Here is a 14,131-nt window from a genome sequence, read left to right on the forward strand (position 1 = left end):
GTGCACAGGAGAAAGGGGTGTGATCTCGTTGGACCAATTCTTTTCCCGACTTAAAAATCAATGCCGACAAGGAGAGAAATACTACAGTTAGCAGTAATCAGATTGCCTTTCCTACAACAAAATTTCGTTTCGGGGCGACTTCCTCGATACCTTGTGGGGTAGTGACGCCTCGACACTCATATTTTTTGCAGTCCAGCATTTGAATTTCTAGTTATTCTTGTTGTCTTCTCAGCAGAGTTTTTGTGTTGGTGTTATATCAATGAATGAGCTCTTACATTGCATTAGGTTCTTATATCCTATTCATGTAAGAGTAAGGTTTTTAATCCAAACTTTATCTGGTGTTGGCCAAAAGTTTTCATTTAAAGTAACTAAATTTAATTGCTCACCATTTCTGTAGAAGTTTATCTTTTCTTGTAAAAATATAACGGCTTAAGTGACTGTTCTCGACCCTAGAATATTAGTTCCAGCGTGGAGGGTGACTACACATATCTCAGGCTGAATTTTTACTGCCCTGGAAGGTAAGTTCAGAATTCCATTCGCTGTTACTTATTTTTCATTGATGTGGTGGTATGAATTTTTATACTTTGTAGATGGATTTTCATAAATTTAGAAGTGTAGATTTATCTAACTCGTCACAGAGAATTCTTTAGTCTTAAGTCTTTCTGGGAAAGTTGATGTAATTGCTGATAATGATTTATTGCAGTTCGTATGGAAGATCAGATGGAAATCTATTTCCCAACCCTGATGCTACATTTGTCAAAGAAGTGTGAGTAAATTCAATACAACCAACAATAGGTTAACTAACCATGATATCTTCATGAACGTATTTATTTTTGAAGTATTCGTAAACTTCGAGGCTCTTCTAGTATCTCCATGGTACTCTTATTGCATTGGGGTAGATAAGGGACGCTGGAATACATAAGAGGCACATGCCCCTCAATATTTAGAAAAACAACTTCATGTCCCTCCTACATTGAAGTACTTATTGATGCTGGTAACTGCAAGTTGTTTTTCTTGTTATTGCAGGAAAAGTATTAATTTTTTTCCAAAAGTTTCTCCTGTCAAGTTAAATGGAATATTTCCTTCCTAGTTATCAAGCTTTCAATAGATTCTTACGCCTTTTAGAAACTAGAACCATATTACAATAACAGAAACATGTCTATACATACTTAAGTCTCGAAGCGAAGTGAAGAGAAACGAAGCAAGTTTTCACATACGACTAACACTCTTGAAACTGTAGAAGACCTTGTTTAGGCCTTATTATTATGTTCTTGTCAGCGATCCATCACGTTTTATAGATGTAGAGGCATTTTACAAAAGAATTCTTGAAAAGGCCCAAATAGGGCATGCATTCCTTAAATATCAACTCAATACTTAACTTTGGTTAGATAATCGCATTGACTTTGCCTAATTAGTCTGCTCAATTTCCATTTATTTTCAGGGTCTATCGCAGCACGAATGTGAAGGAGCCTGGTGCTTTGTCTGCTCCCTCCACCAATCTGAACACAGCTTTTCGGTTGATCAAAGAAGTGCAGAAGAGGTTTAAAACTAGAGAGGCTGAAGAAAAGGAAAACGAGGTATAATAACACAGCAATGTCTCGCAAGGCCACTTAGAAGCTTGAGTTTAGATATATACCTGCTTAGCGACTGAAAGTTTATACTTACAAAGGTACCCAATGGTACTCAAAAATGTCTTTGTATTTTTCACTCCAAATGCCTGTGTTGAAGTTTTAATTTGCATCTATGGCTTATTCTAGATCTTTCTGCCTATTTCTCATTATTCGTCAAAATTCACGGATTAACCTTTTGCTTGTGCATTTCGGTATACTGAATCAATGAGCCTTAGGCACTAGCCCTTTGAAGATGAAAAAAGCACCAAAACTCTATTGATCATATCATGATATTTTGTTCTAAACGGAAATTTTAATTCAGTACCTGTTAGAAAATGACGAATTTACGAGTTTTCTTCCCATCTACGCCGAGCTAAACATGATCATCAACTGACAGCAATGCAAATACTTTTAGACTTGAGAAAAACTACAACAAGCGAAATAAGTTTTGAAATTTCAGTACATTATAAAAATGATTAAATGGTAATTTATTTTTACTAGAAGAAAATTGCTCCACCCAAGTCAGCATTAATTGTTTTGAGTGTACAAAAGATTTCTTCAATTTCATTGTCAAGATTCAATTTTAGGGGTGATAAGATTTCATGGTTTCAGGATACTTTAATGAAGTTTTATTTTCAATTGATCTTGTGAATCTTTTTATAGGGTGTTGTGAAACAAGAAGATCTTATACTCGCTACTACTAAGGGCATTCCACGACTCAAAGACTTGCATATTCGGCCTAGCATTACCAACCGAAGAATATCCGTGAGTAGCTTTGTTTCCGCTCGGAATCCCCTTTGTTCAAGTTCTGTGCTATCAAATAGCTACTAGTTTTGGGCTCTTCTACTGAAAATAAAGTGTAGCTATGACTCTTATTTGCTCCAGAGCAGAATGAGGTTTTGAAAATGTTTGTTTATTCATCTAACGCACTTTAACCAACCCTTACCAGGCTCTATTCTGATAACATTTCATACAGTTTATCTATTGAAGGGGTAAATGTGAATTCAGTTGAATCTAGGATATCACACCCAGTTTATTTTGTAGTGTATTGTAAGTAAAGCAAATATAAAATATGTAAGCTCTTTTCCCGTCCAGAATTTTCTCTGATAATTTTTTTAGCTTCCAGCTTATCATAGCTTATAAAGGCTAAGCATATTTGTTGGCTAAAAAGACAAAGTTTCACAGCTTTGTGGCTTTGACTTTGGTCTAAAAAATCGTTCATCAAATCTTTAATTATCTTACTTTTTATATTTTTAGGGTGCAATAGAAGCCCATACAAACGGTGAGCCATGACAAATTTTCAACTCAGATGTCTAACTGTTTTAATCAATCAAAATTCTTTTTTATTCCTGGACAGTTAGCGTAGAGGTGGCATAGTGCTGTGTTTCTTGCCTTCGGTAGGCTCTTTGATGTTATGGAGAATATATTCGCCCAGTGGCTTTTCTCGCTTCAAGACCATGACTTTAAAAAACTTTTGAACCTGACTGAAAGAACATTGATTAAAATTGAAATTGAATGCGTTTCCTGTGAAAACTGTATTATGTTGTATTAGAATCAGACTAGAAAGATATTTGTACCTACTTCAAAATCTCCCAATTTTAGTTCGCGTCATTCCAACGTTACAGGGGGGAGGGGCTGAGAGAACCACTTCCCTTACAACTTGCAAAACAATAAAAACCCAAATCCTAACTCTTTTTTAATGAGTGTTAGATTTCCATCGCCTTTTCAACTTGATTGGGACTCCTGCCTGCAGTATGTTTTACGTACTGTCTGTTGTATCGACAGGTTTCAGATACCAAACAATGAATGGCAGCAGAGTTGATATCCTCTATAAAAACATCAAACACGCATTTTTCCAGGTATTGTCCTTATTCAATTTTTAAATGTTACCAGTATCGAGGTTTACGTTGAGTGAACGTTCGTCGAGAATGCGTAGGTCTTATCGCTTTGTTTATTAAAGCCTGATTTTTCTTTTTAGCGTTTTGGAACGATCCCCTTTTGGGACGTCCATTTTATGTTTTTAGAGTGTGGAAGCACCTTGAAATAATGGTTCGAAATAAGAACGCTCTGGCTTTAGTTCCAAATGTTAGCAAATAGGGACATCATCTTTATTATCGGTTTTAAGAATATTTTTTTGTTTTGGGATCTGTTGCGTAAACTTATTTCGTCGCAACTTTTATTGTTAGTTTAAGAGATTTATGTATACACGCACTCTTCAATCTTCTAATGTTTGATATGTTTCAATTGATTTTGATTGATTTGTTAAGCCATCATCATTAGCCAATCAATAAGCGTGTGAGTGATGTCACACCCACTGATTGGCCAATAGTTGATTGACGGATGTCAGAAGCCGATATAGTATCTGTCCAGTGCCTTTAAATGCCTAGAGACGTATTTGTCTATCATAAATTTCACCTTTTCCGCCTGAAAGTAGACTCTGAAACTTTGCACGTCTAATTGTTCTCGGCTTTCACCAACTCATATTGTTCTCCTTTCGTCGAGTTACCGTTCTTTTTATCCCCTTTCTCCTCTTTATTTGTTCATTTGATTGCCAAATAATTGGTTCGGTTTTTCGTAGCCTTGCGATGGAGAGATGATTATTCTGCTGCACTATCACCTCAAGGTAAGCTTTTTACGGCATGGTACGGCATTGTTTTGATGCAAAAATTTGTAAAGATCAGCAACCCAAGTATCTCTGTGATTTTCTCCAAATGTACTTTGATTGACTTGAGCAAGGATTCTATACGATATTTGTCTTCATTTAGATTGTATTTATTTAGAACTTGACATGGAAACGGGGACCTCTCGAGAGAAGGCTGTGATTTCGTTTAGAAAATTTGGCAGAGTGCTTTTTGCAAAGTTGATAAATGGGTGAAAACAAAAAACGTTGCAACATCGACAAGCACAAAAAGATAATAAGGAACTGATATTTCGTTTCAAACCTCACTTTTTATTCTTGCGTGAAAGGTCAGTTCTTTGTTCTTTTAGTATAAAAGTTTGACAGTTGCTAACGAGAAATTTTCTTTTTAGCATCCCATTATCATTGGAAAGAAAAAATACCGTGACATTCAGTTTTTTACTGAGGTACTTTTTATTTCTGTTTTGTTTTTTATATTCAGTCATTTTGTTTAACTGATTTTCTGGAAGGGAAAAAACTTATAGATCATGGTATATGACCTCAACTTAGGATTTTAAACAATGAATTTTAATGCAGTTGATTGATAAATTTCATTTGTGCATTATAAGGTAATTTAAAACTCAATAATCATTCATGTATAAAGAGCGCAGGAACGAGAGTCAGACCTCGATTTTAAGACAGCTTAGTTTCGCGAGGTTCACTTATCAAAAAACCTTAAAGAAATTTTATATAAGGTATTGAATCTTTATAAAAAACAATGTTTATTGCGTTTTAAAAATTGTCTTTTAAGTGTAAGTGAGAATATTGCAAAACGAAAGGAAACAAATTCTATTTGATATTTTTGACTTAAATCACATCATTGAGCTTTTTGTCTAAATTTGAAAGATCGCTTATTTAAGCTGGTTGGCAGTCAACTTAATTATGTTTTTGCCCCCCCTCTATTCTTTCAGACTCTAAGGTTTTTGTTTCATATCCCAGCAATGTTTAATATTGTTAACTCTACAAATATTTTATGCCATTTTTTTGCGCCACGAAAAAATTGTTTGTGATATTTATCATATGCTACAAACATTTGTTATATGTGATTTTTTACCTATCCTCAAAAAAATTTCACATTCAACAAAGACTGCCAGAAAACGCTCATATCAGATTTCCTTCAATGAGTATTGTTTGTTTCAGGTTGGGGAAATTACAACTGATTTAGGAAAACATCAACACATGCATGATCGAGATGATCTTGCTGCAGAACAGGTATGTGTTGTTTTTTTGACTGTATTAGATGGAAATGCTAATGCTTTTATCGTATTCTTCTAGCGGCTACGCAAAGTCTCTGGCAAGGCAATGTCCCTGTTCTGTCCCACAAAGCGTTAAAGTAAACACTTAGAGTATAGACTAATTACAGTGGAAATGATAAGTTCGTTCCCTAATCAATTCTCTTTAGAGTATAACTTGGTACTAAAGTTTCACTTTCTGATCTTCATTCAGCGGTTTAATACTACTTGAAGTTGGGTAGAAAAGGATTAATTTTTCTTTGAAATGTTTCTTATTTCTTCAGTGGTCGTTGTGATTACTTCGGTATTCACAAAGCTAGGAAAAATTGGCAAAATATGTTACCAGTGATGGCAGGTTTCAAGATTTGTCATTCTGTTTCTATGTGAGCCGTGATAGACGTGTTAGCACAAAGTCAGTCTATACATCTCGATAAATTTCAAACTGTGACCAAATTTTATGGGTATAGTGGCACACCTTTCCCGAAATTTGCTTTTTGTTGATAATCAGCAGTTAATTTTGACCATCAAAGCGAAAGCCTCTTTACTGCTAATTGTTTTTAAAATTATAACTCGTCAGCAATTTTCGTGGCAGATGGAAAAATAGTTATTTATCCACCCCACCACGTATTAGACATATTGCTGTAATCTCTATATGGTATTGTGCTGTTTGTCAATGGGTTATTGTTTTTTCCTGTGTTTTGAACTGCGAACGCCAGCTTTTTATGGTAACATTGCTGTGAAAGCTGCTTTTTATGGATACATTGCTGTGAAAGCTACTTTTTATGGATACATTGCTGTGAAAGATGCTTTTTATGGCTACATCATAATGCAAAACTCCTGTAATTTACAGAATATCTTGGATTCTATCACCACATGGTTTTTCGGTGTTTTTTCTGTAATCTACAATGTGTAGTTATCTTTTCCAGGCTGAAAGGGACTTGCGGCAAAAACTTAAAGCTGCCTTCAAAGGTTTCACAGACAAAGTTGAAGGCCTGACACATGGCCAGGTTGAATTCGATGTCCCATACCGCGAGCTTGGGCAAGTAGACAACTAATAGTTTATTCGCACGATATTTTGTTGCGGTTCCGTGTAGGTGCATTTTTAGTAATTGATGCAACCCTGGTATGAACCCGGCAATTCTTAGGATTTAGACGTTCTTTGTTTCAAGATATTTTACTTGCTAAACTCTACTATGTTAAAACAAACCACTTTTGATATTGTTAGAACTATGTTTCTGCCTTGCTCGTGCTTTTCATAGCAATCTACGTCATTTAGCATGTCTTGTACAACATTTTATATTGCTATGATGAAATTGACTCAGTTATTTGCCTTTTATACATTGCAGGTTCCAGGGTGCACCCTTTAGAAGTACAGTTTTACTGCAACCAACTACTCACTGTGTTGTCAATCTAACTGAACAACCAACCTTCGTGATAACACTGGATGAAATTGAACTTGTCCACTTTGAAAGAGTTCAGGTATAATGTTATTTGTGCATTTATCCTGTTGTTCGTACTAGTACCTAAAGAAGGGCCTGGCCTAAGCAAAAGAACTCGACTTCCTCGAGTATTTATTAGCTACTCATCTAAACGTCATGTTGTGGCTTGAATTCCCAAGCAGTCAAAGTCAGTACGCTTCAATTAAATTTTGCTTGATCGATGATTTGACGTAGCACCATCACAGCTCTTCTTTCACCTCTTGCAATTGTATGGAAGCTAGGCTCTCGTCGCAACGCGGCTAGGTCTCGTAACAGATACAACATGTTTTAGTCTCGTAACAAACGCAACACTGTTAGGATTCGAAAAGACGCAATATGGTTACGAGCTGTGACAATGGCGTAACAGACGCAACACGGTTAGGAATCCTGATAATCCTGTTTATTAATTACAGCGATGTCAGCTTTTATAAAACGGTTTTTGGTCCTGTGAGTCATTTTCATCATATTTTATGCAACTGTTTTGTGGTTTACTAAAAAACGTGGATGCTACAAGCTACCATATTTCATAATACCAACTTGTGCATGAATGGGTATTTTTTATGTAGAAGTATTATATTGCCACATCATCAGCTATTGGTGAAGCAGCAATGAATATTTTTGCATATATCCGGTAGTTTTGCCGTCCATATAATTCTGATTTTCTTCATATCTTCTTGCTAATATTTTTGATATTTTCCCGATTGATTCCCTATAGTTCAACATGAAAAACTTCGACATGGTCTACATCTTCAAGGATTACTCTCGAAAGCCCGTGATGATTAGCGCTGTCGCAATGGCAAGCCTCGACTCTGTCAAAGAATGGCTCAAGTAAATTATCTTTTTTACAACAATTAACCCTTTCATTACCCAACAGAGGCTCTTTCATAAGGAAGGCCCGCCAAGTAACTTCTTCGTAATGGTGCAAAAGGATGTTTTGATTTTACAGAAACGAATCATGAAATAATTTGTCTAAATGGTCACAAATCTACCTGTTTTTAACTGTCTGACTTCCCAAATACGCCACACTTTGGGATATTCCCTGCTTCTTCCATAATCTGGTTTTTATTGTTTTCCACGCCATTTATTGAATAAAAATACTGACTATTTTTTGTGACTCAATCAAACTACGTCTTTCTTTTTTTATCAACCTCTTATTGTTGACAATCAATTTCTATTGAGTATCAATTTTGCCCTGATGATTTTACCTTAAGGCTGATTCCAGGCTGTCGAGCCATCGACGAATACGGTTTACAAATCGTCTCCATAAGCGAAGGAAACATTTATCTTTCAATCCCCAGTTGTCAGCTAAATATTATGTAGAACGTCCAATCTACCGAAAATACCTCTTTGAAGTTAATTTTAAGGCTCAATGTCTGCTGTTGCCAATAAATTTACATTTAATGTCCTTACATTTCTCAGTCTTACTACTCAGTAATCCGATCTGTCATCGTATACCTCCTATGATATAGAAATATTTCATCTTAGGCATTAGGAGTTTTCATACCACCTTCTTGCCTTTTAGTTCATGCAATATCAAATACACAGAAGGAATTCAGAGTTTGAACTGGACGAAAATTATGAAAACGATCAATGACAACCCGGAAGATTTCTTCGAAAATGGTGGATGGACTTTCTTGGAACCAAACAGCAGTGTATGCATTTACGTTGTATTTCAGTCATGTTACTGTCCTGCTCTAATGTTGGGAATAACCTGGAAGTCGAAATAAACAGAGGGTCATAGTCAAATTCAAACTTTGCTAAAAAGGGGAGTTTTATAAACGGAGGGCGACCTCGTATGATGTTAAATTACTGTAGAAAGTTAAAGCAAAGAGCTTTCTAAATTTTAGTTGTAGACTTTCGTCAATGAAACGGGGGGTTGAAATAAAGAATATCTGTAAGAATCCCAAATACAAACAAGGGAGAGACGTTGGTTTTAGACCTCAGCCTATATTCAGCTTGGCACTATAATCTTTGAATGAGCAACCCCCTTTTATTAACTGGATGCTGGTTTTCTGCATTTAGGATGAAGAAGATGATGGTGACGACGAGGAGGAATCAGATTACAATCCCACTGATGCCTCTGGCGTTGAAGATGGAAGCGTAGACTCAGAAGAAGACTATACTTCAGAAGAAGAAGCAGATGAGTCGGGTAAACATGCATAAACATTTCTACTCTTTGTTAGAAGTACACAAATTTCGAGCTTACTCTATTTGACGTTTCGACTGTACTACTTTTTGCTTGCAGATGATTTCCTTCTATTGTCAGAATATTTTTGGGACTCCGAACAGATGCTACTTTTGTCTTTTTATACTTTGACCTTACAATTAGCCATTAATTTCTTGCCATGCTATACAAACATTTAATTTTTCTGGCATTGTTGGCTTCGATTAAGATTTTTCAAACTTACTAACTTGCCTAGGTACAACCTTTATTGACTAACTTCCCCCAGCAACTGGAAATTTTTACAACCCCCCCCCCCCCCCTAACAAACCAACAAACATTTAGATATAATATTCCTAAACGTTTGATACTCATTTGATATTTTGGCGTATTCAGACTATGAAGAAGAGCTTGGAACTGATGAGGAAAGTGGCAAGAGCTGGAGTGAGCTAGAAGAAGAAGCCAGTAAAGGTATATCAATGATATTTTGATTCTTAAGAACTGGCAGCAGTTCTAGCAAAAATACAATACTTGAGCAGAGGCATTTGACACAAAATAGAGCAGAATCCCTAATATTTTGTTGCTGTTGTGCGAATTATTCCCTGGCTGCTAGTAGAGACAAGTTAGGTGCAGGTTTGAGCAAATAAGAAGATAGTTGCTGTGAATTCTTGTGTGTAGCAATTTAGAACCTTTTTAAAAATCAGCTCTTTTCGATATTTTCCCTGCTAGGTAAATAAGATCGATCAAAATATTTGAGATTTTTGAACAAAATATTTTCGACTGAAGTCTCAATGTCTCATCTTTTCTTGACTCCCTATAAAATACTGGGAACCACAGTAAAAGCATGGAAAGTCATGCTTCCTCGAAGAAAAGAATTAGCCTTTTAGATTTTGTGTCACGATATATGCTTGGAAAATCATTAATTTAACACAAATTTAGGATCCTTGTTTCCAGTTTATCTCATTGTTTGTATCGAATTTTTATTTTCTATGCACCACTTTAATGAATGGAACTTGTGTCAAGCTTTTCCCAGATTCGACGACATGATGCATACTTAATGGGCAAATTACAGGACGATCAATTTTAAAATGGATATGAATAACAGCTGCATTACTTTCTATTGCAATCAAGGCTTTTCAAGGCGAAAAATTGGCCCAAGTTAAAAAGCTGTTAAACTCCATTTCTGGCTTGAACTTGGATATAGCTTGCTGTCCCATGCTCAATATGGTTGGTGCAATATGGCCTAATACATGCAGTTGGAACTCAATTTAACGGAAAATTTATGCATATGATATTGTCAAATTTGAATATGATATTGTGTTTTATAATATTTTATTTGTGCACATTGCTCCTTGATTGGTCACGTATTTTACTTTATTTTAGCTGACAGAGAACGTGGAGACATATTGGAAGTAAGCGCCGATAAGAGTGTGAAGCGAAAGCGGGGCTCGGAAGATCACAGCAAATCGAGCAAAAGGAGCAGGCGTTAAATTAAGGCGTAAATTAAGGCGTAAACAGGGCCTATGTGTAGATGCTGAACTATACAGTTTTGATGGCTTGCAAAGAAAAGCCAACGAACATTTAATGGCATGACTTTATTGAACTGCAGTTTGTATATTGTTAGGCAGCGTAATTAGTGACTTTGGCTGACAAAAAACTGATTCAGCTATTTGCTACAAAACATACTAGATCTGTTGTCTAATTTTACCTCTGTCAAGGTTTCAGGACACAAATTCTACGTCCAGGATTCCACGAAAAGTTATTTCTATGTTACCGCAATGTTTTGCTGTATTGTTAGGTTTTGTTGAAGTCTAAATTTAAGCTTAAATGATATATGCATAGTTTGCTATGAGTAACGAGCAGAATTCAGTTATGTTTACTTTGTATTACTAACGAAATTTCCTTTGTTCATTATTTTAAAACCAAACATTGTAACAGTGCGAGTGCTGAGGGAAGTCGTACACATAGGATTTCTGCAACCTAGCTGTACATAAATGAAGAGGGAAAAACTTTACATTTAAGGGCTTATCAATAATAAAAATTATTGAAAATGTTTTACGGTGATTTATCAAATAAGAATTCCATCACCGTTTTTTGGCTATCTTATTTTTTGCGAAAAAAGCTTTAGCCTTGCAAATATTGAATATGTTTTCTGACCATTTATCCAAGAGAAGCCAAATGATAATGGTTAAAATTTAACATGTCTTTTGAAAACTTTACAAGCGTTTTCTAGTGCTTTACAATTTTTGTAAGACCCTAGGCTTGGTTTTTTTGCCAAAAATATAAGTCATTCTTTGGAATTTGTCCTCCGCTCAATATGCATTAACTGGCATCCAAAATCCTGGGAATGTGCTTACCGACATTTATAAACGATTCAAATCATTTTGCAATAGGCAGTAATTTTTCTTCTTAAATGGCATTTAAGAACGGAAAAACTCTGTAGAACTTTTTCCTTCTAAAAAAGTCAGTTCAGAGCATTTGGGAGCAGTGAAATAATTTTTAAAGCCAATAGAAATGATTTGCAGTACTTTGAAACCAGCGAAATAATTCAGAATTTTTTATAATTTTTGCAGGTCTATAGGCTTGGGTTTCTGCCAAAAATTCATGAATTTCTTTAGGACTTCATTATTTTTAAAGAAAGCAGTAAAATGTACTTTATACTTAGGAATAGGAACGACTTCTAGTAGTCTAAACTATTAAGAAATTCTGAATTTTTTATCATTTTGGGAAGTCTATAGGCTTGTTTCCTTCCCAAAAATTCAAGATACTCCTTTGGACTTCTTAATTCTAGAGAAAGAAGAAAAAAATCCATTTGATAGCAGCGAAATAATTTTGAAAGCCAATATATACGACTTGCAGTACTAACAAATAAAAAAAATTCAATTTTTTTTAATCATTTTTCAAGTCTATAGCCTTGGGTTTTGTACCGAAAATATTAGTATTAATATTATAAAGACTTGTGCCGAAAATATTAAGACTTTTTAAGCAGAAAAAATTTTTTGATAGCAGCAAAATAATTTATATTTAAACGAACAAAAAATTCAGTATTTTTTATCATTTTGGCTAGTCTATAGGCTTGGATTTTGTGTTAAATATTCAAGATTAAAACTCCTTTCTTTTCAAAGTAGCAGTAAAATGCATTTGACGGCAGCGAAAGAATTTTTAGAACCAATAGAAATGATTTGCAGAACCTTAAAACCAGCAAAAATTCAATATTTTTTATCATTTTGGCTAGTCTATAGCCTTGGATTTGTGCCAAAAATTCAAGATTTTCCCCAGGACTTCTTTTTTCTCAAAGTAGCAGTAAAATATATTTGATAGCAGTGAAAGAATTTTTAGAACCAATTGAAATGATTTGCAGAACCTTAAAACCAGCAAAAATTCAGTATTTTTTATCATTTTGGCTAGTCTATAGCCTTGGATTTGTGCCAAAAATTCAAGATTTTCCCCAGGACTTCTTTTTTCTCAAAGTAGCAGTAAAATATATTTGATAGCAGTGAAAGTATTTTTAGAACCAATTGAAATGATATGTAGTATCTTAAAACCAGCAAAAAATCAGTATTTTTTATAATTTTGGCTAGTCTATAGCCTTGGATTTGTGCCAAAAATTCAAAATTTTCCCCAGGACTTCTTTTTTCTCAAAGTAGCAGTAAAATATATTTGATAGCAGTGAAAGAATTTTTAGAACCAATTGAAATGATTTGCAGAACCTTAAAACCAGCAAAAATTCAGTATTTTTTATCATTTTGGCTAGTCTATAGCCTTGGATTTGTGCCAAAAATTCAAGATTTTCCCCAGGACTTCTTTTTTCTCAAAGTAGCAGTAAAATATATTTGATAGCAGTGAAAGAATTTTTAGAACCAATTGAAATGATATGTAGTATCTTAAAACCAGCAAAAAATCAGTATTTTTTATCATTTTGGCTAGTCTATAGGCTTGGATTTTGTGCCAAAAATTCAAGATTTTCCCCAGGACTTCTTTTTTCTCAAAGTAGCAGTAAAATATATTTGATAGCAGTGAAAGAATTTTTAGAACCAATTGAAATGATATGTAGTATCTTAAAACCAGCGAAAAGTAATTTACGATACTATTGGCTGTACCTTATCCTAACAAAAAATTAAGAATTTTTTTTATCATTTTTGCAAGCCCATAGGCTCGATTTTGTGCCAAAATTTTAAGATTTCCCTCAGAACTTTTTTTTTCTCAAAGTAGCAGTTAAACGTATTTGATAACAACAAAATAATTTACGATACTACTGGCAGTACTTTAAACTAGCAAGAAATTCGGAATTTTTTATCATTTTGAGAAGTCTATAGGCTTAGATTTTTCACCAAAAATTTAAGATATTCTTCAAGAGTTTATTTTTCAAAATATGGCAGTAAAGTGGATCAGAGAGCAGCGAAGTGTGTAGGAATGTTTGAAATCAAGATTGAAAATTCAACAGCCATATGACAGTAAAACACATTTGAGGGCAATGAAATCCGCTTTGAAATTATTTAAATGATTTGCAAAACTATCAGAAGGGCTGACAAATTTACTATCAAATCTATAATAGGCTGGAATTTATTTGCCAAAAGTAAAAATATTCCTTAGGACTTTTTTCTTCGAAATAGCGTTATAGAACTTGTGAAGGTATTGGTACTTATTTTTATATTATTGAGGGCTGTAGGCTGGTTTTGCGAAACCTGTAGAATTTTGAGGTATAAAATTTTAGCATTGAAGAAAAGGGCATTGCAACAATTTGAAACGATTGAAAATCTTTCTTCAATACAATTTTTTACTTCAATTTCATTTTTTGAAATTTCTTTTTCGAAAATTCTATAATTGTAATCTAGAGAGAACATAGATCTTTCCTAAAACATTAAAAGTTCTCTAGCTCAATTTCTAATGCAAAAGTTGCAGGTAAAAAAATCTGAATTCTGCTGAACGATTCAATTAACTTTTCAGTGAAGATGTAATGAGTAAAAAGTTTT

At 34.4% G+C, this 14,131-nt stretch overlaps 1 protein-coding gene across 1 annotated transcript in view; it reads left to right on the top strand.

Annotated features, from left to right (window-relative positions):
- Positions 1 to 11,027, top strand: part of LOC135684668 (FACT complex subunit SPT16) — a 35,996-nt gene extending 24,969 nt beyond the window's left edge. The window contains exons 21-36 of the mRNA XM_065200306.2: positions 454 to 518; positions 704 to 766; positions 1,442 to 1,577; positions 2,274 to 2,375; positions 2,868 to 2,892; positions 3,396 to 3,469; positions 4,189 to 4,233; positions 4,641 to 4,694; positions 5,428 to 5,499; positions 6,446 to 6,558; positions 6,866 to 6,998; positions 7,713 to 7,825; positions 8,520 to 8,649; positions 9,020 to 9,146; positions 9,555 to 9,629; positions 10,542 to 11,027. Coding sequence (XP_065056378.2) covers positions 454 to 518; positions 704 to 766; positions 1,442 to 1,577; positions 2,274 to 2,375; positions 2,868 to 2,892; positions 3,396 to 3,469; positions 4,189 to 4,233; positions 4,641 to 4,694; positions 5,428 to 5,499; positions 6,446 to 6,558; positions 6,866 to 6,998; positions 7,713 to 7,825; positions 8,520 to 8,649; positions 9,020 to 9,146; positions 9,555 to 9,629; positions 10,542 to 10,648 — 1,434 coding nt within the window. The 3' untranslated portion in view covers positions 10,649 to 11,027. The remainder of the gene's footprint in view (positions 1 to 453; positions 519 to 703; positions 767 to 1,441; positions 1,578 to 2,273; positions 2,376 to 2,867; positions 2,893 to 3,395; positions 3,470 to 4,188; positions 4,234 to 4,640; positions 4,695 to 5,427; positions 5,500 to 6,445; positions 6,559 to 6,865; positions 6,999 to 7,712; positions 7,826 to 8,519; positions 8,650 to 9,019; positions 9,147 to 9,554; positions 9,630 to 10,541) is intronic.
- The last annotated feature ends 3,104 nt before the right edge of the window (positions 11,028 to 14,131 follow it).

Source organism: Rhopilema esculentum, chromosome 10 (genome assembly GCF_057945365.1).
Source record: "Rhopilema esculentum isolate cy_ngs chromosome 10, ASM5794536v1, whole genome shotgun sequence".
Lineage (NCBI taxonomy): Eukaryota > Metazoa > Cnidaria > Scyphozoa > Rhizostomeae > Rhizostomatidae > Rhopilema > Rhopilema esculentum.